Here is a 26,813-nt window from a genome sequence, read left to right on the forward strand (position 1 = left end):
AAGTCTTATCTCTTCATCTGAATCTGCCTAAAGGCTACAAGTTCAATTTAATCCTTCTACCATCAGTCAGCCAGAGTTCTAATGTGAAGAAGAAGAAAGCTGCTCAGCAGCTGCCCAGGCTCCTGCATTGATAGACAGATGGATGCTTTTGAGGAAGTAACCGTAGGGGCACATGACTAGCTGCAATGAAAAGAGCTTAGCGCTTTGGAGCTGGCCATGTATATAGCTATTAAGAAATGATTTTTTTAAAAGTACTTATGCAAGTAGAATGAAAATAAAAGAAGCTAAACAACAGCCACTCAACTTGCTGATGCTCAATCTCTTATAGAAAAGAAGTAGCATTATAGGGTTTGGTCACACATTATATATAATCTCCCCATATAAGTCACAGTATTCACATCATAAACACTGGGGGTTTCTCTCCAGTGATGCAGGAACACTTATGCAGCGGACCAAAGGGGCAAACCAAAATCTGATTTCCAAAGATACTCCACAATGCAACAGACCCAAGGAGGCTCTTCTGAGGATGTTGCAGGTCTAGAACATGGTTCTTCAGGATCTGGTGTCTTGCTCCCAGCACTATTTTTATAGCATCTAGAGTTCATCAATCATAAACTCATGGAACTGCAAAGTTCTGAAAAAATCATCTAGCCTCACACCCTTTCCCACCTCATTCCCCCAGTGATGCTTCTGGGTAAAAAGGCCTTAAAAACTCAGAAGGAAATATTATTATTATTCTTTAATATGTTCAGGCCTGAGAAAATCATAGGCTGAGATCCCACAGATCTGATCCATTAATGATACTTTCCTCCAGCACAAGGACCCTTTCTATGATACAGGAGGATCTATATCACGAAAAGGCTTGTGCTGGGGGCAAATGCTGCCTTTATTGGAAAAGAGCAGCAGGATCCAATGCAGAAGCAACAAAGGAGATAAAAAGTGAGTTTTTTAATTATGTTCACAAAGCTGTAAAATGTCAAAGATTGCTACAATCTTAATGCAAACTTAAAAATTAGCCAACCAAGCCCCAAGTAGGCAGCTGCCCCAGATGATACCCCCTGCATGGGCAAGCAGGCAGGCATCCTACTGGTGGCGCACTCGCCCACCTGGTGGCACAGGATGGTCTGTTGCACCAGCCGGGCGTAGCTGTCCAGCCGCATGCCAGAGTTACTCCTCCTCTGCATGGTTGGGGCCGGATTCTACAGCCAGCTCCTGCTACCTCTGCCTGCAGGGATGAAATGAGGACACACTGGCTAAGAACTCCCCCCCTCCGCATTCTGGCCCTGCCCCCTTTAACCCTCCATTGTCACCACTTCCGCCCCCAGCACTCTTGTAGTACAGAGGGAATACATTTCTCCATGGCCTGGGTGGGAAAGGGTTAACACAGTTTCTTGGGCAGTCCTAGCAGCTCCATAGCTAATGACTCTTCTGCAAAGGGGGGGGGGAAGTTTCCTTTTCTCGGCAAAACAAACTCACATCTGCCTTAAATAGAGGCTATTCCTGTCTGTGGGAGGGGGTGGATCACTAGTCTGATCTTTCTGAGCTAGAGATCTGCCACGACCCACAAAGGGCCAGACCAAATGATTTCGTGGGCCTTAAACGGCCCCTGGGCCTGACGCTCCCCACCTTTGCTCTAGCATTACCACATGCCCACTGAAGAAGGAAACAATGGCAGTCAGAACATCTACAACACTGAGAAGAATGACTGAATATTACACTTGTAATCTTTCTGTTGTCACAACTATTTTGGTTTAAATTTTTAATTGCTTTAATTGTGAATTGTTTCATTGGTTTTTATTGCAAGTTACTGAAGGAGTTATTATGACTGAATGTCTAAAGCAAATACATTGAAATATAATTTCTTGGAGAATTTCAGTGAGCTTGCTAGTGCCACCACACTTGTCCTTAGCAAAATAGGACCTGGAAGTAACTATAGAGATTATTTCCTCAAGAACCAGGAAGTTTTAAGCAAATGCTGTGAGGAATAGGAAGTAGTTCCTCATAAGTTACATGTTGCCCTCTGCTCTAAACATTGGCTGGAAGCTTTCCAGTCCTGGCCATTCCTGCCTTGTGCATCTTGAAAAAAGGAGAGGCAGGTCAAAATGCTCCGTGGCATTAATCCACCAGAAAGAAACCAACAAGGGTATGCTGGTGGGGTGTGTGTGTGTGTGAACTTCTTATATAGAAAAAAATAATGTGGGGGGGGGGGAGTTGCACTTCTTAGATCCCACAAGTATCTGTGCAATTATAACCTGACATTATTTTGCATGATATATCTGAGGCAAATTTCAGCTTCAAGTTGCTTCATTTTGCTCTCACTGCTACTCTCTTTGGGCCCAGAAAATCCAAATATCAAATATTAAAAAAAAAGTTCCAGTTTCAAACCAAGTCAGGTACTGTGTATCAACTGGATACCAGAACATGAAATTCTGAATAAACAGTACATCATTTACTTATATTGAACCCTGATTATGAAACAGTGGATATTACATATAGTTAATATTTAATATCAATATTCAGAAAATTCTGGACTGAATATCAGCTAATAAAAAAGCCAATATCAAAGGTCAAGTACTACTTACTGTTAAATGTCACATGCAAAATATGGAATCTCAAATACTCAATAGCTAAATCTGGTTCACATTTCCAGTAACATTTTACAGGAGTAGATTTTGGGGAGAATTGTTCCAGCATTAATGTTCATGTGTCACGGCCCTGCTTGTTGCAGTCACACTTACTCAGTTTCCTATTTTTCAGCTCTATAGCTCTATGGATTTTGGAAGAAGATGGCAGATCATGCATGAACGGATCACACCAAATCGGTTTTACTGGTGAGTTTCTTCCCATTGTATTACAGTTGCTTAATAACTGTTTAGTACTTCTGAAAGGTGTCTGAGGTGCTTAGGGGTGCTGCTTACTAATTGAGGCTGGTTTGCCAGCTGCCCGGTTTCCTGGAAAAGGTTGACCTGGCTGCTGCCCTCTCACTTTAGTAACATCCTGATTAGATTACTTTTAATATGTTGTATGTGGGCGTTTGAATGCAGCGTACCATTAATGACTTCACTGATGGAAAATTCAATGATGAAAACTTCAACCGGTACAAAATGTTACAGGTAGAGCATGTACCACAATGAGCACGTCAAAACCAGTGTTATAGCTACTTCACTGGCTACCGGTTTATTTCTGGGACCAAGTGAAGGTGCTGTTTTTGACCGTTAGAGCCCTAAAACATCATGGGTCCAAAGAGATGGAAGGACTGCCTCCACTCATATGAACTGCCCTGGGACCTTAGATCATTTAGAGAGAACCTTGCTGGGGGAAATCTTCTGTTGGAGGTTAGATTGGTGGGGAGTCATGGAAGAGCCTTCTCAGCAGCCACCTGAGGCTTGTGGAACTCTATATCCCAGGAGGTGTGATTGTCTTTTTCTTTGCAGGCCTTTTGGAAAAGTGTAAATACATACTTACTCCAGAAGAACTTTGAGATTTGATTGCACTTTTGTATAAGGTCTTGCTAATCTTAAAAATAGTTGATGCATTTTATTTTTATAGTAACCTGCTTTGTGCATTTTTTTGAAGGAAAAAGCAGTATATCTATATATCTAACTCCCAAGCGTACCTTCTACCTGTTGATACTTAAATCCACAGACAGGGGGCTCACTTCCCACCAACAGGTTTTTTTCTACAGACTCAGGGGACCCCTTAGGTCGGCAGAAAATCTGAAATTTAAAAACAGCAACAACAACAACAACCAGGGAGTTTAAATCCCTCTGGTTTTTGAAAGAGTGTTGTCTGAGCATGTGCAGACAATCCTCTTTCAAAACAGTGGTGGCCGCTGCCAAGAGCCGGGCCTGGCTGCCCCACTGCAGCAGCAGATGCTGGGAGTGGCTCCCATCCCCACTGCAGAGATCCAGACCTGGCCAAGTGATTCCTCCATGAGAACGGAAGCCTAAGGCTGCTCTAGGGACAACCAAGCCTGGCTCTCTGTGGCAATGGCTGACCCTGCCACAGAGAGCCAGGCCCGGCCAGGGAATCCCACCCCCCATGAGGAAGGGAATGCCTCGGGCTGCTCTGGGAACGGTCAGGCCCAATTCTCCCCAGCACAGAGATCAGGGCGCAACCAGGGCACAACCAGGAAATTGGATTCCTCCCCCCTCAAGGGGGGGGGATGGCATTCCCCCTGCGAGTTTCGTGGGCCCTCACTTGTAAGTTTCTAAAAATTTAAACATTCAATACAATTCAAAACAGTAATAATTAATTACACATTTATGGATGACCATACTGAAAGCACATTTGACAAGAGATGATGTTGGAAGTGCAACAGTGAGCTTCTTAACCACTGTCCATAGTGCAGGATAGTAGTCAGAAATTTCCTTCTGTAAGCAAAACTCTCAGTACAATTTCTTAAACTTCAGCTCAATGTCATTTTATGGCTTAGTTAGTTCTGCCTCTACTACCCAAATTTCCTCAGTATCTGTAATGGATTTATCACCCAATCTGGAATTTCCATCCAAAGAAGATCCTCAAATCTCTCAGACGTATGTTCATGCAACATGTCCAAATGGTCACAAAAAACTTGCAGATCGTCATCTTGTATCCCACCTTTCTCTTCTAGCTCAGACAGGCTTGAAAATTAGTATAGCTCACAGTGGCTCAAATTGCATGTGTATAGGGTTACGTTTGAAATAAAAGTTGAGGCAACAGATTTGGCCTTAATAAGATCGACATAATTTCCTTGCAACTTCAAATTCATTTTTCAACTTTGCAAATAGTTCTAATGAATAAGCTTTTGGTATCTTTGTAGGATTAAAAAAATGTATCCAAGATTTTTTTTTCAAAATCAAGGACATAGTAAAGAAATACGTTATAACTGTAATAAGAAAGCCTTCATGGAACTTTTATGTTATAATATAAAGTTGTAAAACTTTTGCTAAATGGAAAATGTTCATCCATGCATTAGGGACATTTAAAACCATAGGTATTTTACCAAGAGTTAATACTATTACTTTAGGGGAAAGTACAATGTCCTAGAAGACCAAAAAAAGAAGCTTGAATTTAAACGAATAAAGAAGATGTTATTAGTTTATTGCCTCCTTGTATTGTTTTTCTTTCATTTTATTACTGCAATTATGTACAATGAGAATGTGTTACATTTTCTATATAAAGGTTTTCGTAAAAAAAAATTTTTTTGCTGAAAATGTGCCCAAATTCCCCCTTCCCCAATATTTATGTTTATTTACCATAATTGTTCCTCCTGGAATTATTATTTGTACCTTAAATTTTCTTTCAAATATCCTAAATTTTCCTTCTACCTTCTAAATTTTCTAAAACAACAACAAATCCCTTTAAAAAAAACCTTATGTAACCTAGAAATATTAATATTGGGTGGTCTGTGACAAAGATTATACTTAAATAGCTAAAAAAACCATTTTATAATTGACAGGTTGAATAACCGAGAACATGGGAAAATACATACCACGCTCAATACTATTACGTTAAGGACTTACCAGCAAAAACTTGAAAAATGACTAAGAGGCAAAGGCTGCAATCTTGAAGGTGGGGCCAGTGTGACCCTGAGCTGGTTCCTAACCCTTTAACCCAGGGGGCAAACACACTAGCATTGGGGAGTCGCAGAGCTGCCCCGGGTGCCTTGCAGTGCAGCCATGCCAGCAGGGAATTCCCGGAAGGGTGTGGGGGAGGGCATTCCTGGGGCATTATAAGGGGAGCTGGGAACACATCCTCGAGCTACGGCATTGCTACGCCACCTGTTTTTGTGGCGTAGCCTCGTTTTCCTCAATGGGGGTATTTTCCCTTTTTAATTATTTGCATGCCTTTTTCTTTCCTTTCCGCCTCCACAAAGGCTTCCTGTCTGCCATGGATTTACTATACATCACTCAGGAATCGGCTGAAAAACATGGTGATGACAGTTTCTCAAAACACTGTATGCTGATCTGACTAGAGCTTTGGTGGTGCGTTTACTAAAAATTCCAATAGTTTCCACCAGATTTCATCACTATGTAGAGGCAGAAACTTGGAGTGCCATTTGCCAGCATGGTGCCACAGCCATTTGCCAGCATGGTGCCATAGCCTGGTCAATCGTAAATAAGTGAAGAAACGGGTTGAAGGGGCCCACCTCCAGTGCCCCCTGCTACCCCTTGCCTCTTAGCACCCATCTAGGTAATCCCATCCCACTCCAGTGGGCAGTCCCGCTCACTTTGGGAACCACTGATATAGGTAAATACCACAGAGGTTTTTTTTTTTTTAAATCAGGCAAATTGCCAACTTTCAAATGTAATTTTTTTTAAAAGAAAATATTTGTGTTCCTCATGGATCTATCACTTCATTTGGGTTTGAAGTTTGGGGTATATAACCTGAAAACAATGTCTTGCAAATTCCACAGTAGTGAGATTTGTAGTTATGATTTCAATTTCAGTTTTTCATTTGTTTAATCAACAAGACTGAACATGGAAGAGATTCAGGTTAACTGTATTATAATATAAATTAATGGTTTGTGAAATAGTCCAAGGTTACTTCAAGGCTGCCAGTTTATTGAGTGTCAGTTATGGTCATTTAATGTGTGTGAAACCAGCAAATCCAATGTTAATTGTGCTGACCTGTATGCTGATGACTGCTCGTCAAAACAGAAGACCAGATCCTCACAACATGAGTCCTGGTAGTATCTCGTTCATGGTACTACCCAGTTCTGCTCTGAAGACAGCCCCATATTTTTAATCCAAATATCATTGGAGGCCATACTATTCTTCTCAGTATCCAGTGTGGATTCCAATAGTTACATGTTCAGAAATGAGCAGGTTTTAGAGACTTTGATGCAGGAGGTCTCTGCTCAGTTAAGCCAAATAGATTCCACAAGACTGCAGTATGTTCAAACATAGATCATGGAACATGGCTGGAATGTTAAGTCTGATGCTCAGTTTTAGTCCCTCCCCCCCCTCCGAGAATGTAGTAGTTTCCCTATTTCCTTCAATTACTAGTTTAGTGCTAATGGAAGCAGGAGCTGTCTGAAGACAAATGGCTTTCAGTGTTACCATTTAAAACTTGGTCAGTATTGCGCAAAAACCTATCCTAGTTTTAGGCTTGTTTAGTGTCCTCTTCTTTTTGTCTTTTTTCTAGTTTGTTCACCCCCCCCCCTTAAAGTCATATTCTTGTACTGAAAGGATGGTTAGTAGACTGAGTTAAAAGAGTCTCCTTCCTGTCCAACTCCCTTGAGTCTATCATTAGCTCATGGTTTATGCTGTCTGTCATTTCTAAGCTTCTTATTAAATTTGCAACTAAGTGAAAATATTCTCTACCCTGCAGGGAAAGGACGATCTGCATTTCCAAACACATCACTCAATCTGTTCCCATAGTTCTGTTACCAGCAAGGTTTCCTTGTTGGTTACTATGGAGTGATGTTAAAAAGGAGGATATGAGTTCCCTAGTATCCATGCTAAGAGGGTATGGGACAGCCTACTTTTATAACAGCGCCTCATTCTGTTTTCCTCTCTGCTGCATAATTGCCTCAATTATTCTCTCTCATGTCACATCAGTTGTGTAAAGAGAGCTTGTTCATGGCACATGGCTTTCCCTGTCACAGAATAAATGCAAATAAAACTGGGAAGGAGCCTGTGTGTCATTCTTCTACTGGAAAAAGGATGCATGTGTATTACAAACCCTGATACATTCAGGGATATGAATTGGTCGCAAAAGTCCCATTTCAGCTTCTCTGTCTAAAAAATGCTGCAGATGAGAGCCAGTTCACATGGTGCAAAACTGTCAGACCACAGCCAAAATGGGGTGTCCTTTTTTTTTGAAATAGTTAACCTCCTCATAAAAGGGCACATTGTTTCAGCAGTTAGTGTTGAGCAATCTAACAGGGATAAAAATGTTCACCTCCTCTGAAGTGCCTCACAGAGAGCAATTCATCATCCTGTGTTGTTCTTGGTGTTTGGGATAGGTCACATACCTTATCGTGGCTGCAGGAGCCATCTTTATACTCCCTGAATGCTTACTGCAAAAAAAAAAAAGAAAAAAAAAAGAACCCCAGTTTCCGTGAAAATTTGGTCTTACATAATTTCCTGAAAACTTGGCCTTATGCCTTATACAGAGTAAATACAGTGCATGTAACATAGATGCCAATCCTGTGAAGCAATTGTCACAAAATTCCAGAGACTGATGATTTTTAGCATACAATGAAGTGAGTAAATTTTCCCCACTCATTGCATTGTGTGCTAGAAATTGAAATTAGAGGGTTGCCAGGTCCCTCTTCGCCATTGGTGGGAGGTTTATGGGGCGGAGTCTGAGGATGGCAGGGTTTTTGGAGGGACTTCAATGCCATAGAGTCCAATTGCCAAAGCGGCCATTTTATTCAGGTGAACTGATCTCTATTGGCTGGAGATCAGTTGTAATAGCAGGAGATCTCCAGCTAGTACCTGGAGGTTGGCAACCCTAGGTTAGAGGGACAGATAAGTAACCAGTTTGTATCTCCAAAGTGCTCTTAATTTTGTATTCTACTGTGGATCATTCCCATAAACACAATGAACAAATGTGACTTTGTGGCATTTGTTGACCTAAGCATGGAGCTGGCTAATACCATTATCTCCCAAGGCCTAAAGAAAAAAAGGAGCTGCTGATCTGACATTGTTTGGTCTCTGGAGAGAGCTGATTGGAAGAATGAGTTTCCTAGCATGGATGGAATAGAAGAGGTTTAGTAGCCCTGAACAGGATGGATGGAAATAAATTGATTTAAAGTTAGCCGAACTATGTGGGAGTTTTCCGGTGATTACATAATTTATTAGTATACCCATGTCTTATTCCCCTTCTTGAATTTCCAGTACAGTCCATTTTATGCAGTCATCATACCAGATTTCATGTCTGGCTGAGGGGAGGTATGAGAATAGTGGTCCAAAATAAAATTTAATTCTTCCCTTTTTAGATCAACGGTACTTAAATGTATTAAGTTTTGCAAGATTGCAGCATACAGGAATAATCAAACGGGGTGGCCTTAGTGTTTCTGTGGCCCAGGGCAAAAGTCCATGATGGGCCCCAAGAATCACTGCCACTCCTCCACTGAATCCAAGCAAGGGGTAGACCTCGCCCAGTGTGAATTGGGTGGGAGCCACCACTGCTGCCAGAAGCTAGCTGCCCAAGCCCCAGATAGGGCAGGCACAAACAGCCTCACGAGCCTGCTCTTCTTCTCCCCTCCTTCAGGGGACAGGGCTGAAGAAAACGAAAATAAAACATTAAAACAGTAGCAGCATATCAGGGAAGCAATTGCTGTGAAGAAATATGAAATCATGGTGAAGAAAGTGTGTTTTTCTAGGGGACATTTTGGCCTACAGGAAAGCACCTGGAAGTCTATAAAGGCCAGCATTCAGCGCAGCACTAATGGGGAATGCACTCCTGTATGTCAAGTTTGGTTATGCTATACAGCAAAGAGGCAAACTCTTCAGTATAACTTGCTTGTGCTTATGCTACCAAACTTGACTAAGTTCTGAGGTTAATACTATGCAGCAGGTTACTGCCTAGACTACACAGATTTCCAGATATTTTCTGTGTAGGTACAGGAAAGTGTGTATGCAGGGATATTTCCCTCTCGGTCACCCCTCTGACTACTCTGGTATTTCATTTTGATAATGCATACCTTTCCCGACAGCCAGAGGTTGCCTCTCTCTCCCTGCACATTTCTGCATGTTTTGCCCGTGTTTTTCAGATGCTGTTTTAGCGAGAATCTGGAAAACGCGGACAAAACGCATGGAAATGCACAGGAAGAGCAAGACAACCTCTGACGGTTGGGAAAGGCATGCATAATCAAAACGAAGCACTGGAGCAGTCGGCGGGGTGACCGCGGGGAAACAGCCCTATAAATGGCCCATGTCTGATATGACTTAAATCTAGCTGTTGGCTTAGGTCATGTATCAATTTTAAAAATATTACTTCCATTTATATGGCAATATCTGAGCATCTCAGATTAAGCAAACTCACCATTAAGCAAACTCAGGCAGTTACCTCAGGTGGTGCTTTTTAATGGGGAGGGTTGACCCCTCCCCACCAGTCTCCCATTACTGCCCAGGGGACAGAGCAGCTAATCCTCTTTGCCCTCCCTTTCTCCCCTAACTGTATTTAAACCAGCGTGACAAGCCCAACATTCCTTCCTCTCATTAGAATTCTGCTATCATTCTGATTGTCTAAGCAACCAAGGTAATTGGCAGGGTTGCTAAGAGAACCAAAGCAATGGCTGAACTCTCATGTATGGAAGGAATTGTGAGAACTTGGGAAGTGATATAGGTAATGCATGGTTGCCATGTTATTTTTGAAGACAACTGGGAGACTGAGGAGTCAAGGAAGATTAACTCCTCTGACTCCTGATAGAGGTAGGGGAAAAGGTGCTGAGAGTAGACTTGGGCAGCAGAACAACAATCTACCACTGGAAGCAACAGCCCACAAGCGAGTGAAATTGAGATGCCTTTTAAGTTATTTCCTTCTGGATGGTTAAACTATTTCAGCTGGACTGGAGGGCATTAAATTAGTGTACTCAGGTTGAGCAGATTTGTGAAGCAGGTTGGTTATCTGAAATATTCAGTTTTATTTGCCATTCTGCTGTCTCTCTCTGATGCACAGACGAATAAATTAATTTGCAGCTGGTCAGTTAATCCTGAGTTGAGTCTTTATGATATTTTGAAATAGGAACTACAATGCCAGCTTTGTTTACTCATTGAATAATGCATTTTCCTTGGGCATATGATGGTCTCCTGCATGGAATATGTACACTTTCCAACTGGCTCAGCCCACTTTTCTGCATCTCTCCTGCTATGGGTGGCTGTTTTGGAGGTCATCACTTATTTTCTGTGAAAGACTTTTAGCTGCATATCAAATATTCTTAATAAACTAGCCCTTACCATCCACTTAGGCTATATGCCATAAACTAAGATCTGGTCAGTAGATTAATCAACCAAAGCTTTAATCACAGATTATAATGTGGCCTTTGATAAAGGATGCTACTGTGTGAGCACAGGGATGTAATGACTTTGTCTACGCTGGCTTCATGCAAAATAAATATAAAAACAAATTTTCTTTCCAAGCTGTATCAAAAGCTACCAGTTAGTCTAGAATGCACAATAAAACAATTCTGACTTTTCTTTAAGCAATGAGCAACTAACATAGACAATGCTCATCTGCAATCAATGTCAATAGATCTTTTATATATGGATTTCCTGCAGTAAAATATTTTCAATATTTTGAAAAAATTCAGCACTTGTATGTTGTTAAAAGAATATTCTCTAGTAAAAAAGGAAACATTCAGGCTTTGAATGTCTTCTTTCTAACAATGAATTATATCTTACGATCAATGTGTTAATTAAACATTGTTCTAATTAAACATTATCTTACATGTGGGGCTTCGCCACGGTGCCCCCTTGTGACGGCAGGTCAGCCACCCCCAGTCCCTGGTAGGTATCCACTTCCAAGGCATCAGATGAAGAGCAGGAGACTTACCATGCATTCCTGAGGGGGGGGCGAGTCCTCTTAGGAGGCGATGTGACCTCGCCACCAGCATAAGTGCATCTAATCACACAACAAGACATACTTACACTGGCGGCAAGGGCAGTTCTGTCGGCGCCCGAGCGCCGCGGAGCAGCGCCTTGCCCCTCTGCTGGCGCGGGCTCTCCATGGCACAGGCCATGGCGGAGAATTGCTGCACCAGCATGGAGGGGCATTCCCAGGGCGTTACTGGGGCAGGCTGGAGGGAGGAGCTGCCGGTAGGCAGCTTCCTCTCCCCTTTCACCCCATTATACCGGCGCCGGGAACTGCGTTGGTGCACCTGCTTTTTAGCAGGCATAGCCCTGCTGTTCTCTATGGGGTGAAAAGCCCCGTTTAACAAAAAAAGCAGCGAAATGGCTTTTTTTTTGTTTGTCAGCATTCAATAGGAGGCAATAGGAGGCGGCTCACCTGCACCTTCTCCCCGCCGTTTCCATACACCGAATCTCAGGAATGCACGGTTAGTCTTGTTTCCACACTCTCCTGACGTTGGCTGCTCTAGCTCCAGGTGTTGCTTCATTAGCAAAGTAAATTGCCCATCCTAAAGGTAAAATCACCTCCATTCGCTGAACATGCGACAGAAGACAGGCAAAAAATCTCCTTTGCAGGATTGCATCTGTGTAGGGAAAGTAGGCTGATTGAAAGTTCCCACCATAGCAAACAAAGGGGATTTTTTTGCAAAACTCCTGTGGGGGCATTTTTTGAGGTAGAGATCCCAATTTTTCAGAGTAGCTTTCAGGGACTCTCCTTGCACAAACCCCAAAGTTTGGTGAACATTGGGTCAGGGGTCTGGTGTTATGGGCTCTGGAGAAGTCGCCCCCTCCCTCCTCCATAGACAAGTATTAGCCAATTAGCTGTTTCATCTGGAAACAGGATGAAATTCCAGATTTGGATAAATGGCGCCAAAAGATGGATTAATTTGCGGTGATGGCAAGATTGACCAGTTTGATTAAAGATAAGATGATTGAAGAATTTCAAAAGAAATGGAAATGTTATTTTGATTATGCCAAATGGAAAGGGTAGATGGTTAGATATTAAGACCAGTGCTTAGATTTTTTTGTTTTTTATTTTATTTTATAATTTGTTACAATGTATAGAAGGAATTTTTTTATACAAAGTGTGGAATTTAAATTCAAGTTATGAGATTAGAGATGAAAGATGAAATAGACTCCCCGAAGGAGTATAAACTGTGTGAATGATTGTGTATATGTTTGTTTGTTGGTTTGTTTTGAAAAACTTAATAAAACATTTGAAAAAAAGGTATTAGCCAATTAGCAAACAAACAGAGAATCTGACTCTTACCTTCCTGCTTGTGTATGGAAGTGGGAGGGGGCAACCTCTTTCAAACCCTATAACTGCGGACCCTCCGACCCAATCTTCACCAAACTTGGGGGTTCTTACAAGGACAGTCACTGCAAGCTACTCTGCAAGTTTGGGGGCTCTACCTCAGAAAATGTCCCCCAGAGCCGAATTTTTCAGGAAACCCAAAAATAAACCGAATTCCCATATTTACTGGTATAAAAATTCGGCCTATTTCAGGTTTCAAAAAAAAAAAAAAAATCCGGCCCAATAAACCTGAACCCAAATTTTACCAGATTTTTTTTTTTTTTTTTTTTTTTTTTTTGCACACCTCTAGTCCACATCAGTTCTGGTGATCTTCTCTTATTGAGGTTAACCATTAGCTGCAAATTATATGGATGTATTTTATATTAAAGTTGCTGCACATTTTGTTATTTAATAAGACAATTCATTTGTCACTACCAGTACTGCTAATTGGCTACAAATTATTGAAGGTTTAAGCTGCTCTACTAAAAAACAGAAAAGTCTGTGCCTTCAATAATTTGTAGTTTTTGTGCTGCAAATAGGAATGCTACAAGAACCCTTTGTAAAATATTTGAAATACATGATTTTAATATAAAATCAAAATGGGTTGGTCTAACAGTTTAGATAGACAAGGCTGGCAGTGTTTCTTGCCATATTTGCTGTCCCAAGACATTTGGAAGTTTCCCTGTCATTAAGTTTAAACCACTTGTACATTTAGCCGACTGAGCGGAATGCATGCTGTGTACTAAACATTGCCTTTTATCATGGCAAAACAGACAAGACACTTCCCTGCTTGTTTTGAATATGAGCCATTTTGTGTAGCTCAGTAACATTCCATTAAAGATAAGGAGATTCTTCTTTTATGCCTTTCCCCCCATTGGAAATTAACAAACTCTTTTAAAGATGGCTATACATCAGCAGCTGTATGAGGCAGAATCCATTCTCAGCAAGAAGAAAGAACTGGAACTCCTATCCTTTTGTTTCCTGGTATTCCCCAGAGCACCCTCTTTAGGAGTTTAGTTTAATTTTGTCATCATTAAACACTGGAAACAGAAGGCTATGCAACTGCTTCAGAGGGAAGAACTGGAATATACCAGTTCTTTTAAGTACAGTAGGATATACGGGTTTCTGCAAACTGTTCCCCCACCCCGGAATGTTTAGACAGTAATGTAGAGGAATCATTTTATTTTACTGCTGCAAATAAGAATATTTGGACTAGCTGATGGCAATAAGGTTTAGACTATGGTGGCATCAAAAATTTGTATGAAAGCCTATGAAATGGTGGTAAAGGCTGCTAAGAAAGCATACTATGCAGCCTCTATCGCATCCGCTAGCTCTTGCCCAGCACAATTATTTAGAATAATTAGATCTCTTAATGCCCTGGATGGACAATCAAATTTAATTGCAAAGTCGGCCCATAGCTGTCAGGCTTTTGCCAGCTTTTTTGCGGATAAGGTCTTTTTGCTTCGCTGTGGCCTCCCTGCTAACCTTGATACAATAAGGGAACTAGAGGCCGCTTGCCCGTCTTCTGGTCTGACTTTGGACCATTTCAGCCATCAAAATTCAATGGGAAGATTAGGAAATGACGCCTGACATTCCAAGGTGAGGCAATTAATGGGCCTTTGTAACATAATGACAAAGAACTGGGGAGGAGGTTGAAATGAACGTAAATTGTTCTCTTGATGGGCCATCCTGGGTGGATTTGATATTGGGCTCTTTTCGATCAGTAGCTGGATTGGAGGTGATACTTTCACCATCAACTGGAAATGACCCATATTTTCTCAATGAAGAATCTTTTGAAGCAGGGGATATGATAGTATTATGCATGCCTTGGCATTGGGGGTATGTAAATGCTTTAGTGATATCCTGCCTCCGTGATAGAATGTGCTCTGGACATGGCAGGCCAGATGCTTTCTCTGAAACTTATCCCAGGGATACCCATTGTACTTTGGTTTTGGTTGTTGTTGGTCTCCCTATTGTCATCCTTGCACCAACTTTATCTATTGAGGATGGCTCTACCTACATGAGGTGGTTACATAGTCTAGGATGCCATCTTGCAATATCAGAATAGGATTTATGGTTTTAAACTATATGTTCTAATGTTAATGTTATATTGTATATTTAGTATTGTTGGAAGCTGCCCTGAGTCCAGCCATGCTGGGGGAGGGCGGGGTACACATCAACTAAACTAAACTACACTAAACTAAACTGAGGAGAGGACATAGTTTGTTGGTTCTTCTCTTAGCAAACCTTCCTTTAACTATGTTTTGCTAGCCCAGGAACGAAAAGAAGGCAAAGCAGATAAGTAACATGACATTCTAACCATCCTCTCCATAACTTTTAGGCCCAAGTGAGACAGAGGGAATGCAGCTTCCAGAATTTTTCTTCCTGGAGGAGCCCCTCACCCTTTTTTTCTATTTGTTTTCAGCCTCTTTCTCCTGTCATAGTTCAGTCATAGCTATTGCTATACCGAAGCACTTCACTTGTCCTTAATCACAGTGGGCCTCACTCAGTTGTAAAGGGAAGACAACCAGTTTCTCTTACGGCCTTTGGCTTCATGTCTGACCTTTCTTTTAAGTGCTTGTGAAAAGAGCTCTATAGACCCCCTCATTCTGTTGACATTTAGTATGGGTGCTGTTGAAGAACTTCTTGACATTTTTGCTTCTGAATTTTCTAACTAAGATGAACTTCCAAGGAAAAGTTCAATTTCTTTTTCAAAAGTTTATTTTGTTTTTCTTGGTGGGAGGTTGAAATTGACTTCTCAGTGTCTTGTAAGCCAGCTTGTGTTGACCCACACTCAGTTGAAAAGGCATATAAGATTGTTAACAAATAAGCAAACATGCAGGAAACAAAGAACATTAATGATTCTGTAGGGTCTATGGCCAGCTTCATTTCCCCAAAGCCTTCATTTTTCCAGAGCCTTGAAATAGTCCTAATGACATTTGAAAGCCAAATCAGATGTGACAGCAGCAGTTCTGTTTGTCTAACCATGAAAGAACTGCACCAGCCACATAGCATTAGGGCATGGGGAGGGATAGGCAGAAGGGGCTTGTGGGTGAGGAATGCAGAGCCTTCCCTCTGGCCTAGGGTTGCCAGGTACCCCCTGGCAACCAGTGGGGGTGGGGGTGAGGGACTTACTAGCTGAAAAGGGAGACTGGAAAGAGGTTGGTGCTGACGTGCTGGCATCACTTCTGGAAGTGATGTCATCACGTTGCTGATAGGGTTGTACATATTGATAAACCTGAACCAAAATAAATCGAAAATTAGTCGTTTCAGCAATATTCAGGTTTTGGTTTTACCAAATACCAAAACCTGAGAATAATGTCGAAGCAGGATAGCTGATTGCTGAATCAGCCGAATAGGTATTTGGCTTTTTTTTTTTTTTTTGCTTCGGCTTTCCCCAGGCTTTTTTCTATGGGGATTTTTTTAATGAGCTCTGGGGGAGGCATTTTTGGAAGCAGAGTTCTCATATTTCCAGGGTAGCTTCAAGGGACTTTCCTTGCATGAACCCCAAAGTTTGGTGAAGATTGGGTCAGGGGATCTGATTTTATGGGGTCCTGAAGGGGTTGCCCGTCTTCCATAGTGTAAAATTGGACCTCCAGTCCCAAACTTTACCAGACTTTGGAGTTCATGCAAGGAGAGTCCATCGCAGCTACACTGCAAATTTGGTGACTCTACCTCGACAAATGCTTCCCTGGGAGAATTTTAAAAGTACTTACTTTTATTGTCTGTGATAGCCACTTTCCTCCTCACCCAAGAATGTGGGAGAAACTCAGTTTCCCATGAATGCTTGCAATGAGTATGGGCCCACTGGAGTAGTGGAGTCTAATCTGGAGAACTGGGTTTGCTTCTCCACTCCTCCACATGAGCGGCGTATGGTAATTTGGTGAACCGGATTAGTTTCCCCACTTCCACACATGAAGCCAGCTGGGTGACCTTGGGCCAGTCACATCTCTCTTTGAGCTCTCTCAGCCCTACCTACCTCACAGGGTGTCTGTTGTAGGGAGGGGAAGGGAAGGTGATTGATTCTTCCTTACATGGTAGAGAAATTCGGCATATAAAAACCAACTCTTCTTCTTGATTGTTGCCGTTGTGATGACATCACTTCCGGAAGGGATGTTGGCACATCGATGCCAGCCTCCCTCCGGCCTCCCTTTGCAGTTAGTAAGTCCCCCCACTGGCTGGCTGAATGTCACTGGGGTAGGGGGCTCAGAGGGGCTCAGAATGGCAACACTACTCTTGTACTCAGTACTCAGTACTCAGGTACTGGCTGGAGATCTCCTGCTATTACAACTGATCTTCAGCCGATAGAGGTCAATTCACGTGGAGAAAATGGCTGCTTTGCCAATTGGACTCTATGGCATTGAAGCCCCTTCCCTCCCCAAACCCCGCCCTCCTCAGGCTCTGCCCCAAAAATCTCCCACTGGTGGCAAAGAGGGACCTGGCAACCCTAATATGGCAGAACCTTTACATAATCCCTAGAACCTGGAATTTAGGCAGCTAGTTGCAGAGACAGTAGGTTCTGATCATCGCAAAAAGTTAGGATGAGCATGCTCAATCAAACTCATGCTGCTGATTATCTCCTGTTTTCTTAACATGTCAGTGATCTAAAAGAAGGTGACTGTGGCCTAGGACATGTCCCTTAAATGAAGTCAGCCAGCCTGGGAAAATTATTAGCAGCTTGGCTCTCATCCTGTTGCGCTTTTCTGAGATTTGTGGGGCTACTGTGACATGCGGGATCTAGTACATTTGAGGTCAGACCAATCTTACATCAAAGTATCTACTTAACCATGGAGAACAGCCTGAAAAAAATCCCAACATATCTGATATGTTTCATTTGTTAATTAGAACCCAAGTTAAAGTATAAGTAGGGATGTCTATTGTGCTTCTCTCTTCGGGTTACTAGCTTAGAACTTGTTTCCAGTGCATTAGCATCTTGTCTCTGGAGGAAAAACAACAACAACTAAACACAACCATTTAGAAATCAGGGAGGCTGCTGGCCCTTAGAGTTGCTTGGCTTTGAACTGTGTAAGTTGAAGTACACAAGCTATGATTCCTGTGATGAGATATGGCAAAGAAGTTCCTTTAATTAATATTGAATGGACAGTGTTTGCGCATGTGTAGCACAATCCAGCTGCAGAAGCCTCAGTATTATAAGCAAAAGTTTCCTGAATGCAATTCTTGTATTAGTGAGTTAACGATGAGAAGAGTTTTGTAGATCTGATCTGTCCTTGGCATTTATGGCAAGTACGGACCGTTTGTAAGCCTTATTTTTATCCTTCTGCTACAATACTAATTTATTAATGAATTCTTCCACTCTAAAGCCTTTCCCCCCCTGAAGCATATCTCTTTGCTTTACAATCCATAAATAGCTAGATCATTGAGCCATGGTATATCAGGCATGTTCATGCAAAAATGTTCATGCAAATGAAAATGAATAAGCACACAGGGAAGCTGAGCATCTGTAGGTAGCTGAGGTAAGGTATTTTAAAGATAATGGATCACATACAGGATGCCTGCTGCTGAGTTGTGGGGGGAATCTGTAGTATTTTACAATTTTCCTAAATATTCTGCCTGAAGAGAAAATAAAAAGCCAGGGTAATTCCCATATTACAGAGTAGAGTAATGAAAGAGTACTGACACAGCTTGAATTTAACAGCAGCTATTAAAATTATCTGAAAATTATCTGAAACCCATAGACATGTTTTTTTGAGTATCTGTATTTTTCCAGATTTGTTCACCTTTTACACTACACAGCACCACTGGTTTGAAGGATCTTCACATATCTGGAAGGCATTTTCACCTTCTCTTTAAAGAGGAATTCCCTTGCTTCTTTTGGATCAGTTGGATAATTTTCAGGAGAAATGTTCCCTTCTATTTCTGCTATTCCATATGCATATATAAAGGAACTTAGGGGGAAGATCCCACAGGCACCATGTTGCTGAAAATGGAACGAATGATATTGATCGCCACTTTATTCCATACAGAATATACCCGTAATGAAACTACACGTAAGATTTAACGATTATTTACATGTAATTATTTGGCAAAGCTGTCACATACTTAAAAAAGGATTTACTGGGATGGTATGTGGGTGAAATTCAGAATGGTCTGACATGTCTCATGACTGTAGTTCATCTTGATTTGGAAATATATAACTCCAGGGTGCCAGGAAATAGTAAGCCATATTTCTGAAATCTGTTGCTACGCAATCAATTAAATTGTGGTAGCCTAGTTTTTAAAACAGGAAATTTGAATGATCCCCTGAATAAGCCAGCAAAAAGTATTATGGCTCCTTAAACACTAGGACATTTATTTGGCATAACCTTTCTGGAGATAGAGTACATTTAATCAATGCCATGTTTTTACTGTAGTCTTGTACTTCAAAGTCACTAGACTTCATTTTTATCTACCTTTGATTTACTTAATGTGTGCCTGGCACCCCTGCATGTTAACCCCAACCTTTGCTTTTTGATCCCTGTCTGGTGGTTCAGCAGCAAGATTTTTAGAGATGTCTTTTTACAGAAAATTTGTAAACAATGTTTTTTATCTTCATTTGTCACACTAAAAAAAGAGACTATTTCCCATAGAATTCTATTTTTTGTAATTCTCCTAACAACAATTTTAAAGAACCAAAGACACATATAACGAGCTTATTTAACATAGCAAATAGTTGCAGTTTACACATTCATGGTGCCTGTGTGTAGACTGCAGTCATGTAGCATCTTTGGTATCTTGAATAAGCCTGAATTCCTTAATTCGACTTCACCTGTCCACTCTAGAAGAAGAAGAAGAAGAGTTGGTTTTTATATGCTGACTTTCTCTACCATTTAAGGGAGACTCAAACCGGCTTACAATCACCTTCCCTTCCCCTCCCCACAACAGACACTCTGTGAGATAGGTGAAGCTGAGAGAATGTGACTAGCCCAAGGTCACCCAGCTGGCTTTGTGTGTAGGAGTGGGGAAACAAATCCAGTTCACCAGATTAGCATCCGGCGCTCATGTGGAGGAGTGGGGAATCAAACCCGGTTCTCCAGATCAGGCTCCACCGCTCCAAACCACCGCTCTTAACCACTACACCACGCTGGCTCTACCATGAATGCCTATATCATCTTTGGGCATGCTATATATATCATGGTGGGGTGTCTTATGGGTGTCAAGCACAGTACTAAAAAAAATTCATTGCTTGAATCACAGGATTGATTCTCAGGCTTAATGGGGCATATCAATCATATCAGCCAAAAGGTCAGGGAGGCCCTCACAATGGATGCAGCAGGTAGGGCACGATCCTATTCCCTCACCATGCATTGCCAAAACTGGTGCAGAGCAGATGCAAACAAGAATAAATTAGTATAAAGCCTTAGAGGAGTAGACTCACATAATAGTCCCATTTGAGTACTTTAACAGCTGAGAAGCTGTTAAATTTAAAACTAAGCTGGAAATGTTTAGCAAGGATGCCTTTTCAATTGGTGCCTCGGATGTTGCCTAATAGTCTAGATCTAAATTGTGATATGGCTTTCTTCTCCTTCCCTGAGGCACCAGAGGCGACTCCAACAAAGTATACACTATGAACATAGTGAAGTGATGCTCCAAGGATGGATTTTGACTGGGTTGTTTTTTTTATGGGCGGGGAATAAAGTCTGGTTAGCACCTTTTTTTGTCTCCTGAATGGACAGAAAAGTATGGAGAAGAGTTTGCTTTCTGGTTATATGTGCTGTGTGTGATAGGAGCTGTCAAGTTGCTTCTGACTCATGGTGACCCTATGAATCAATGTCCTCCAAAATGTCCTGTCGTTAACAGCCTTGCTCAGGTTTTGCAAACTAAGGGCCGTGGCTTCCTTTATACAGTCAATCCATCTCATGTTGGGTCTCTCGCTTTTCCTGCTGCCTTCATTTTTTCCTAGCATGATTGTCTTTTCCAGTGACTCTTCTCATAATGTGACCAAAGTACCATAGCCTCAGTTTAGTCATTTTAGCTTCTAGAGATACGTAATGCTCTCTTCCAACACCACATTTCAAATGAGTCTACTTTCTTCCTGTTAGCTTTCTAGACTCTCTAGCTTTCACACCCATACATAATAATAGGGAATATTATAGCATGAATTAGCTTGATCTTGGTTGCCAGTAACACATCCTTATACTTAATAATCTTTTCTAGCTCCTTCATGGCTGCCCTTCCCAGTCTTGATCTCCTTCTGATCTCTTGGTTGCAATTTCCCCTTTGATTGATGATGGAGTCAAGGAATAGAAAGTCATTGACAATTTCAGATTCCTCATTGTCCACCTTAAAGTTGAGTAATTCTCTAGTAGTCATTACTTTTGTCTTCTTGATATTCAGCTCTAGAGCCCATTCCTGAAAGGGGCCCCCAAAGCTCCTTAGGAGCCAGTGTGACGCTGCACTGGTCTAGGTACCATTTTATCATGAAATAAGGTGGCACCTATACCAGTGTGGGGGCAAACATGTCGCCGTCCAGGAGTTGGTGGCCCCCACAGCAAGTGCAGCCATGCTGGTGGGGCTTTCCTAGAAAGGAAAGCTTGCACTGATGTGCAGGTAGTGTTCCCGGGGCATTCCTGAGGGAAGAGCTGCTGTTAGGCAGCTTCCTCACCCCTTAAGGCCCCAGGAACGTCCCCTCGTGCTGCAGCAGTGCTGCGCCATGTTTTTTGGTGACGCAGCCCCATTGGGGGCAATGGGAGATTCCCCCCGTTTTTTTGTTTTCTAATTTTTAAACTTCGTTTTTTTGTTTTCTAATTTTTAAACTTCGTTTTTTGCCTCTGCAGCAGCCGGAAAGCCTCTGAGGATTGGGCTGCCCATCTTGCTTTGGCACTTTCTCTGTTAACTTTCAACAGTAGTCATTTCAAGTCTTTGCTATTTTCTGCCACTAATGTGGTTGCACAGGGGTCTATTAACATACTAAACCTCTGTTAGATGTATTTCCAGCATGGTAACTCATAATCCTTCTTTGAGCCTTTGGATGGTGCAATGGGGCTCACAGTCGATTTTTGTACAGTCACTGTGGCCAGGGCTTATTTGTATGGTGGAGGAGTGGTGCATACTTCTTCTTTTTTCACTATGTTCATCACTTGTCATGTGAGGTGGGCTTTCCATATGAAAGTTTGCATGTGCAATGGCCTTCCTTTTTTGGAGGGAGGAGAATTGAACAAAAAGGCTTCTACATGGTACGTGTATTTTATGCAAGTATCTGCATGTTAGAGAAGAAGCTTTTCAGCTATTCATTCACTGCTCAAATAGAAAACTGGGGTCGCCAGAATTTAGGAATGTTTGGTTATACAGGAAATACCCAACTTGCAGAAGCATATCAGGTTGCTTTACAAGAAATGTAGGTCATTTTCAGCCTTCCCATGCTGTATTCGTTGCTATCTGCAGTTAGTCTAATAATGTTTCCAGACTTGTAAAGCACAATTTCTTTTCCATTCCTCTTATTTAGTGCCTTGTTAACCTCACTCCTTGGGAGCTTTAAACAAATGGAATTTTTTTCCTTTGTTTTTTGTTGGCTCTGTTTTAGAAGTAAGGAAATTAGCTGAGTACAAGGCAGCTGGCAACTTTCTGCCTTATCTTGCAGATTAAACCTTCTATTTACTGCTTTTGCAAATGTTCAAAAAATCTGGAGTCACAGAAGTTAAAGCCGCAGAAGACATTAATTCATTCCTTAGGGACCAGCACAGGCCAGGTCTCTAAAGCATGATTTGCAGAGCTTCCCCATCCATAGTCTAATCTGATATGTGCTAAAACATGGGTCTGCTAAGGGTCTCTTGTGGGAAACCCCAACACAGTCTTGCACTACTAAATGATACCTTCTGATGCTCAGCTAAAATGATTAATGGTCAGCTTTATTTGCCACTTCTACAGTTATTTTAATGGTGCATGTAGAAATCTGCCTACACCATTGAGAACTAGTGTTTCTCAAAATTTAAGTCGTTCAAACTGATTATATTTTCTGGTATTTCTGACTTAGTATGGATTTGAAGAGCCACATAAAGAGCTTCAGGTAGAAAGCAAAATCTAAAAACTTGATGGGCCATTTGGGTGAGCAGAGAGGACTCCCATCCTTAACTTTTCAAAATTTCAGTGTATTAGGAGCTGTTTGTTAACAAAAGGTGGGATACGGCAATTGAAAATTGCCATTGGCTATTAGAAGAAGAGTTGGTTTTTATATGCCGACTTTCTCTGCCTTTTAAGGAGAATCAAACTGGTTTACTGTCTCCTTCCCTTCCTCTCCCCACAATAGACACCTTGTGAGGTAGGTGGGGCTGAAAGTGCATTCCTGAGGTAGGGGGGCAAATCACCTTAGGAGGTGACAGGACCCCAATGCCGCCGTTCGTGCCACTTGCGCCGACCAAACTGGCATGGACGCTGGCATTGTGCCACTTGCACCGGCCCCCCTGGATGGCCGTGGCAGCACAACCCTCGGATGCTGGCTCAGCGTCCTACCAGCATTCTGTCAGGGAGGTCCTCATGCCTGCATCCTGGGAGGTGTTCCTTTGGCGTTTTGGGGGTGGAGGTGCTGGTAGGCAGCTTCCTGACCCCTTTCAGCCCAGGAACCTCCTCCTTTTGTAACAGCGGTGGTGCGCCAGCTTTTTGTTGGTGCAGCATTGCTGTTATTTATGGGGCTTTCCCTTTAAAAAAAATTTTGGGTTGAAATTCCCTTCCCCACCCTCACCCCCCCCCCAGCAGAGGCGCAGTGGTGGCTGTTTAGCCACACCGTCCCCAGCCAGTACAGGTTTCAGGAATCGGCTATGAGAGAGTTCAAAGAACTGTGTCTAGACCAAGGTCACCCGGCTGGCTTCATGTGTAGGAGTGGGGAAACCAACCCAGTTCACCAGATTAGAGTCCACCGCTCTTAACCATCACCACGCTGGCTCTATGGGTGTAGAATGTGTGTATCTCTGTGGAGAAATCGATTGCATTTCCCTGTAAGTTCAGTTTTATACTAGAAGTAATTATGATGGCTGCATTAGGACTTCCACATTTAAGTAACTACGATGGCCATATTAGGACTGTACCTCTTTGGTGACACTCAACCAGTTAGAGATCCTAGGTCTGAACTGTGGGCTCTGAACAACCAACTAGCACCTTTCTGGGTGTAATCTGAGGTGATTACAGGTGGCAGCAGCTCTATGATCATCCACCCTACAAAAGTGTGTGAAGCCAGTTCTGTTTCTTTCCCCTGAAGTCACTGTCTCTGTTCCTAGAAAAGGGAGAAGACCCCCTTTCACATTTGCTGGATAGGTGTGAGAGGGTCTCTCTCTTTCTCTGGGGACCTCCGAGAGTGCCAGGCTCCACCTTGAGAAATGCTGAGAAATTTGTCTTTCTGACCCCTGTGTACTTATTCTTACATGACTAACCGGGATGTTTTGAACATTGAGAAAAGTGGGTGTTTTTTTGTCCTAACAAATATTATAGTGATGGAAAAGGGCACAAATAAATAAAGGCTGCCTTATCTATGCTTATGTTTATCCTGTTTGCCATGCATCTTAACACCAGGCACTAGGAATAAAATGGGTAAGATAGGTGAATAAAAATGTATAAGATTGAAATGGAGTCCTCATTTTAGCAGTCAACCATTGGCTATTAGAAGGGGCTGCTGAGCCTAGAGCATTTATAACCTGAATAAGGGGTTGGTTGTTAACCTATTTCCTGGAAGCCACAATGGACTTAATCTTTTTATACTATTTTAACCTATTTCTGGAAAGCCACAATCGAGTTAATCTTCTTTTTATACTTCTGTGTCACCTTGAATTACTCCAGTTTGTTTTCATTGTCTGATTAGTATTGACAGAATATCAAAAATTTGCCTGAGATTTTTACAGGGCAGACATATGAAGGATTGTGAGGTGCATGGCTAGGACATACCATTTCAGTTTTGATGGTACAATCAAGTGGAGCTTTTCTTTTTAAATGTTCTTAAGTTCATCTCTCTGATTCTGCTCCCTTGGATTTTTAGCACACTGCCCATCTATATGTACTGTCAATTTAATTGTTATGCACCTGCCATGTACAGTGCTTGAAATCTTGTTTTATATATAATAGTGATCTCACCTATGCCTACATATAGGGAACAACTAGTTTATATGACACATGAGTCAAGGGAGGGCAAACTATAACTGATCTTTCCACTGTAATAAAAATAATGCCTTTGCTTGCCCGCTTGTCTGCCCAGTCCTTCTTCCCCAAGGGTGGGAACACTGGCTGTGAAATTGTGGCATCAGTATAGTGCTTCAATTGCAATACTTGACCTGTTCACAAGTTACCCTGTGTACCTTTGATTTCTCTTTATACTTGTGCTGAGTAATTCTCATGTTACATTCAATGCAAGTACAGCCGAGCCTGTGATTTAAACCCCACATTTATATACGTACTGGACACCAGTTTCATTCGTAAAGTGAACTTGCATTCACTCTGCAGGATGTGCATGTGTTCACTATAACATGACTGAAATGCAATAGTGAAACTTCACCCTCAGTCAGTACCTCAGTAATGGAGATTCTCTATATCTGAAATATTCACTGCATCGAATGTTTCCCCCTTCTCTTAGCAATGGACACCTCCATGCCATTCTTTGAAGTTTCCCCTTGTATTTTGTCTAAGAAAGAACCCCAAGTTTCTTTTTGTTTTGAAATTCACTTTAGACAAAACTTTGCTAGTAACTCTGGATTTTGCCTACTGATGCTACTCAACATCTTTTTACTTTTGGCATTCATGAGTGTTAGGATCGCCAACCTCCAGGTACTAGCTGGAGATCTCCTGCTATTACAATTGATCTCCAGCTGATCAGTTCACCTGGAGAAAATGGCCGCTTTGGCAATTGAACTCTATGGCATGGAAATCCCTCCCCTCCCCAAACCATGCCCTCCTCAAGCTCCACCCCAAAAACCTCCCACCACTGGCAAAGAGGAACCTGGCATCCCTAATGTGTGCCCTCTGTACTTATCTAAATTTCCAGAAATACATTTGCAATTGTTTTGCTCTTCTCTATATCCATTACTTTCCCAGATCCCTTCATTTATTTCAGTGGATTAAGTCTTCTTGCCCTCTCTCCCTGCCTTGGGGGTTATTGTGGCCACAACAGCAGATTTACAGTATAAAAAATGCTGAAGAGACTGTTAAGTAAGATTTTGTACTGATCATTGAGATGTTGAGGGTTTGTGTTAAATGACTTGTTTGACAATGTGCTGATGAGTAGTTTCTCAGTCTTCCATATGACTACTTGTATATGACTTGCATATAACTAATTGGCTTGCTTTCCTTAATTTGACTGGGATTACAGGACACGCACATAGACGGTCACTTTCTTTCCTCTACTGTATATTATTTCACTATGAAGATAGCTTGTTTTCCTTTCAGATCATGATATACTGCAAAGCATCCCTTCATATAGGTTCTGTCCATCACCCTGTTGCAAATGCCATCCTTCATGTTGACATCTCATGAAACAGAATTGTGTAAAACTCAGTTTCAGGTTTTGCTATTAATTCTGTTTCCTTCTCCTCTGCTCCCCAACCTGTTTAAAAAAATTGTCTATTTTATGATTGTCAGATTAGATTTTACTGAAATATCAGGTCAATAGTATGCAATACTGCATTTGGCATGCGTAAAGATTCCAGCATTGTGCAAATCTCACAATGTGTTGTTATAACTAGCTGCTTCAAGTATATGAAATTACAGCACCATATCTTCCAGGATCCACTTCTCACAGAGGTACAAGGTGTACGTAAATTAATTTAACTTGTATCTATTGTTGCCCACAAAAGAAAGACCAGTTCTAACTAGTTGCCTCGGTAAAGGTAAGGGATGGGGATGGGGAGGAGGGGTAAAATTTGGATTCAAGTCTAATGGACCCAAAAAAATTTGGGAAGCAAGATATTCCTGATATGGGTGTTTGGGAATATCCGGGCTTCCCGAAAAAAAATTGGTTCCAGTAGACCCGAATACAAATTTCACCT

The 26,813-nt window shown here is 41.8% G+C and overlaps 1 protein-coding gene across 1 annotated transcript in view; it reads left to right on the plus strand.

Moving 5' to 3' along the window:
* SORCS3 (sortilin related VPS10 domain containing receptor 3) overlaps positions 1–26,813 on the plus strand; it is a 564,006-nt gene that overhangs the window by 351,685 nt on the left and 185,508 nt on the right. Inside the window, exon 5 of the mRNA XM_056849278.1 lies at positions 2,758–2,831. Coding sequence (XP_056705256.1) covers positions 2,758–2,831 — 74 coding nt within the window. The remainder of the gene's footprint in view (positions 1–2,757; positions 2,832–26,813) is intronic.

Source organism: Euleptes europaea, chromosome 5 (genome assembly GCF_029931775.1).
Source record: "Euleptes europaea isolate rEulEur1 chromosome 5, rEulEur1.hap1, whole genome shotgun sequence".
NCBI lineage: Eukaryota > Metazoa > Chordata > Lepidosauria > Squamata > Sphaerodactylidae > Euleptes > Euleptes europaea.